The sequence below is a fragment of the Penaeus vannamei genome, chromosome 30 (assembly GCF_042767895.1).
Source record: "Penaeus vannamei isolate JL-2024 chromosome 30, ASM4276789v1, whole genome shotgun sequence".
NCBI classification, from domain to species: Eukaryota; Metazoa; Arthropoda; class Malacostraca; order Decapoda; family Penaeidae; genus Penaeus; species Penaeus vannamei.
This window is the reverse complement of record NC_091578.1, coordinates 14,760,324-14,765,323: the sequence shown is the minus strand read 5'-3', so window position 1 is coordinate 14,765,323 and position 5,000 is coordinate 14,760,324. Positions and strand designations below refer to the sequence as shown.

The 5,000-nt window shown below is 51.9% G+C and overlaps 2 protein-coding genes across 2 annotated transcripts in view; one reads left to right on the top strand and one right to left on the bottom strand.

Annotated features, from left to right (window-relative positions):
- The window catches only part of LOC113822581 (fibrinogen C domain-containing protein 1), a 5,837-nt gene extending 2,255 nt beyond the window's left edge, over nucleotides 1-3,582 (bottom strand). Inside the window, exons 1-6 of the mRNA XM_027375113.2 lie at nucleotides 3,526-3,582; nucleotides 2,755-3,161; nucleotides 2,334-2,536; nucleotides 1,991-2,129; nucleotides 947-1,098; nucleotides 1-98 (exon numbers count right to left, since the gene is read on the bottom strand). The exon at nucleotides 1-98 is cut by the window's left edge and continues 33 nt beyond it. Of these exons, the coding sequence (XP_027230914.2) occupies nucleotides 1-98; nucleotides 947-1,098; nucleotides 1,991-2,129; nucleotides 2,334-2,536; nucleotides 2,755-3,161; nucleotides 3,526-3,582 (1,056 nt within the window). The remainder of the gene's footprint in view (nucleotides 99-946; nucleotides 1,099-1,990; nucleotides 2,130-2,333; nucleotides 2,537-2,754; nucleotides 3,162-3,525) is intronic.
- Nucleotides 1-5,000, top strand: part of Mekk1 (mitogen-activated protein kinase kinase kinase 4) — a gene marked incomplete at its 5' end in the record, with an annotated part of 44,196 nt that overhangs the window by 26,184 nt on the left and 13,012 nt on the right.

Genomic DNA, 5,000 nt, shown 5'->3' with positions numbered 1-5,000 from the left:
GTAGACGAAGAACGGAACGCTGGAGTACTGCGGCTGGATGCGGTAGACGCCCGACTTCTTCTTGCCTTGGCGGAGAAGCTGCCAGCAGTCCTCGGGCTCTGCAACATGCACATTGCGCTCCTCAGGCTTTCGTTTTGACGCGGAAAGAGAGAGGGAGGGAGACAGAGAGACAGAAAGAGAAGGGGGTACACGACAAAGGATGAGAAAGAGAGAGGGAGGGAGGGGAAGTGGAGAGGAAAGAGAGAGAGGAGGGGAGGAGGGAGAAAGGTGACAGAGAGAGAGAGAGAGAGAGAGGAGGGGGGGGGGCACGCAGAGTATTCTACATTAATGTACCAAATCGATGTGGAACATATAGATGTATGTGTGTCTGTATGTATGTGTGAGTGTGTGTCTCTATGTGTGTATGTTCAACACCATCAGCCTCTGTATCCACAAATTTAATGAATAAAGAATTCAAGGATAGCTCAAGTAAGTCCTTGCAATGGATATAAGCGCACATTAATTGAATTTAATGTTTCTATATGTATTATGTACAGAGAGAGAGAGAGAGAGATGGAGGCGTGAAATGCCGGCGCCAAATAGAAATCTCAGCGAAACAAAGCAAAACGCGACAGCGAAAATATAGTTCCAGTCTCATTTCAGCTGTGCTTCAGGTACTCTAATCGTGGAGTATCGCCTGTTTCCTGTTTAGGCCTTGGTAAAAAATCCACAATGCAAAATAGAGGTTTATTGAAAATGCAACCACACTTTCGAAATCCTAATAGATTTCAGTTTCAGGTGAGACCCGAAGATGAAATTCAGGAAACGTAATTTTGATAGATCTCTCTTGCGCATTGTGTTTTTTTTTCTACCATAGTAGCAACACGGTAGAAAGTTTTACCATTCATCTTTAGACCATTGTTTCCTACATGGTATCACCTTATTTAGGAAAAGAGACCTTACATACCCTTTTCAACTTTGCCGCCTGTCCTCCCTCGCGTGCCCATCATCCGGGGCATAACGGACACCGTGGGCACCGTCTGGCTCGACTTGAGCTCGTTGAGGCTCTGGAGAAGGTACTGCTTGGACACCATGTTGCTCCGGATGTAGCCGAGCGTTCTGGGGGCACAAAGGGGCGCTCTGTGGGTGCTGCTGGCGAGGGGGGGGGGGCGCAGCCTTGGTATATTGTGCGTGTGTGTGTGTGTTTTGTTGTTTTGTTGTTTTGATTTTAATGGGGACCATGATCATCCATAATTTAACAATAAGATATGTTATATTACGGCTATGTAGCTATGTGAAATAATACCAGGTTACTGAAATATGATTTTCTCATTATATCTCAAATCTCATTAGTAGGCAAGAATATGCATCCTATACCACCATCCCCCCCACACACGCACACACATACACACACACGCACACACACACGCACACACACACACGCACACACACACACACACACACACACACACACACACACACACACACACACACACACACACACACACACACACACACACACACACACACACACACACACACACACACACACGCACACACACACACACACACACACACACACGCGCGCACACACACGCGCGCACACACACACACACACACACACACACATACATACACACACACACACACACACACACACACACACACGCACGCACACACACACACACACACACACACACACACACACACACACACACACACACACACACACACACACACACACACACACACACACACACACATACACACACACACACACACACACACACATACACACACACACACGCGCATACACACACACACACACGCACATACACACACACGTATACACACACACACACGTACACACACACACACGTACACACACACACATGTACACACACACACATGTACACACACACACTTACACACGCACGGACACACACACGCACACACACAAATTAAAGATGCAGACAAACAAACACTCAAACAGGCGCCCAATGCAACCAACCCTGTGGTGTTCATGAGCTGCGTCAGGTTGAGTCCGAGGTCGCCGAGCTCCTGCTGGATGGCCTGGGCGACCGAGTGCACGCTGAACACGGAGGCCGCCACCGCCTGCAGCTTCTGCCCGTTGTTCTCCTCCGGATCTGCTGCGCTTGTCCAAAGGGGAATTGGTGTTAAATGCCTTCAGGGATCGCTTATTCGGTGACAGAAATGTTTGGCGAAACATCAACATGGGGATGGAATTAGAAGAAATTTCAGCTTTGGAAGATGTGTCTCATGTGCTGAATGTGTCACTTGCGAAATGTTGAAAGACTCGAGCGTGGTCAGGATGGCTGGCGGAAGCAACTGACCTGTCCGGGGGAGGTCAGCGATGAGGCCTCGGAGGTCGACGTGGCGTTGGATGAGGGCAGTGATGCTGTCCTTGACGTTGTCCATGAGGCCGGTGATGCGGTCCATCTCGCTGTCGGTGGTCTCCATCCGGTGCTGGATGGCGTTGCTGATTTCGCTGAGCACGCCCTTCCGCTCCTCCGCCAGCAGCTCCATGCGGGTTAGTCTGTCGCGGGCGGGAAAGGGGGAGTTAGACGCGGCCTCGGCTTCGGGAAAGAAGGTGGATCACCAACACGTTCCCATTTGGTTGAGCTACTTGCTGTTTGTTAACCCTACGGATTCTGTAGACGCCCACCTGCCTTTTTCCTAGGGGAAGACCGCGCGCGCTCTCACCTGCCGGCTTCCTCTCTTAATGCAATACATTGTAAGACCTTAGAATCTCACCTGTAGTTGATGTTGTCAATCCGCTCTGCTCGCTGGCCTTGGAGGGTCTCGAAGGCGGCTTGCCTGTCACTGAGGCGCTGCAGAAGGAGGATGATGGTGTCCATCTGGCGCCGGGAGATCTCGGCGTCAGATATGTCTCCCCCGCCGAATCCTCCGCCACCAAAACCCCCAACAGGGCCGTATCCTCCCCCACCGAACCCCCCGACAGAGCCATATCCCCCGCCGCCTCCTACACCGCCTCTTACGCCGCCTCCTGTGTCGCCTCCTGCGGCGCCTTCGAAGACCCTTTCTTCTCCGGCAGCACCGCCAGTCTCTCGCTCTCCTTCACCCTCCCTTCTGTCACTTCCTCCTCGGTCGCCTCCTCCCCAGTCACCCCCTCCTCGGTCGCCTCCTCCCCAGTTACCCCCTCCTCAGTCGCCTCCTCCCCAGTTACCCCCTCCTCGGTCGCCTCCCCAGTTACCCCCTCCTCGGTCGCCTCCTGCCCAGTCACCCCCTCCTCGGTCGCCTCCTCCTCTACCCCCTCCTCTGTCTCTGTCGCCTCTGCCACCACCTCTCCCTCCGCCTCTTCCACCTCCTCGTCCTCCGCCTCCTCCTCCTCCTCCTCCTCCGCCTCCGCCTCCTCCTCTTCTCTCGTCTACGGCGGGAGTCTCGCTTTCACTCAGCTGAAACCATTGTTCAGAAAAGAGAACGATTAGACTGCATCCGAACACATCAGGCGCCTCGGTAATATGGACAAGGGCGAACAAAATAAAGCACTGACGTCTGACTCACCTCGTTTCTCCTGACGGTGTCGACGAAGAAGGCTTCGTCCGGGATGGCCTCCTCCATGCCTTCTGGCCCCACGACCTCCTGCCCCCGGGAGAATGGGGTGGGATGAGAAATAACGTCGAATACAATCAGAGAATTGTGCGTTCAAGATTGATTTTTTGATTACCTGTTGTGTGTGTGTTTGCTCTGTGTTGAAACGCTTGAACGAAAAGGCCGATCTTGTGTGGTGTAGTAAAATCACTCTAAAGGTTTGTTTCCTTGATTTAATACTAATAATTTTAGCCGGATTTCTCGGTGAACAAAAAAACTGAAATTGGGAATTACTTTGTGTGTGTGTGTGTGAGAGAGAGAAAGAGAGAGAGAGAGAGAGAGAGAGAGAGAGAGAGAGAGAGAGAGAGAGAGAGAGAGAAGCAACATTTCAGTGTCTCAAGCATAGAGCCTAAGCGTAGCTCATCTTGCTTTCTTTTGTGTGTGAGTTGTCTGAACATGTCGCTTGAAGGTTTTTGTCGTGTCTGTTCAAGTGGTTGTTCGGCCGCCTCATTTTTGCTTCTGAACTTGACCTTCGGCGCGTTTAGAGTGAGGGCCCTCAATCTCACGCTTTCAATGTCAGTGTTATTATCCGTATATTGAGTGTGTATGTGCTCATGTGTTTAGTGTGGCTCACCGGAGGAGGTCTGATGAGTGGGCGTGTGTCCCTGCCCTGGCCGCCCACGAGCCCAGCTAGCATGAGCAATACCGCCCAGGCCGCCCACGCTCCCATGGCGAGTGATTCACACTGATGCCACGAAGTTCACGATTCCGTCTGGGTTGCCTGGTGCCACCACGGCTCTCGCGCTCACGTCCTGGCACCCTCTGTCCCCGAGTGCTGCCTTGCGTCGCCTTTACCTGCCGGAGAAAGCAGCCGTGAGCTCCGCGAAGGCTGGTCACATCATCACAGAGGAACCAAAGGCTCGGGGGAAAGTGCCAAAAATTACGCAACTACACAGCTCAAAATTTCCCGCCTACTCTTGAACAAACGATCGTCAGGTTCACAGGAAAAAGTTTTCAGAGCATTCACAATAAAAAAAAAAACATTATTGAATGGTCGGTTATAAACCCATGTAGTTACCGCTTGTAAATAACACATCACCTCTGTGTTCATGCTTGACTGAATTACTTAAAATCGTCGAGTAGAAGATTATTCGAAAACTGAGTATACAATGAAAAATCCACTTTCCGCAAAGAATTCAGCCTTCTGATTCTGTTCAACCAAGGCCTATTACACTTAAGGTACGAATCGCAACAGGGCGTCCGAGCGAGAGATCCGTACATGGCTGGCGACGGGTGTCCACAGCACGACGCGCGGTGAAGGTGTGGGCCCAGGAGCGGACGCTGGGGCCTGCGTGTGCGTGTGTTTGTGTGTGTGGCTGCTTCGGAGAGGACACTAGAGTGGCAGAGACAGAGGACGAGGGGAGTGCCAGCCTTGTCCTTCCCCCACT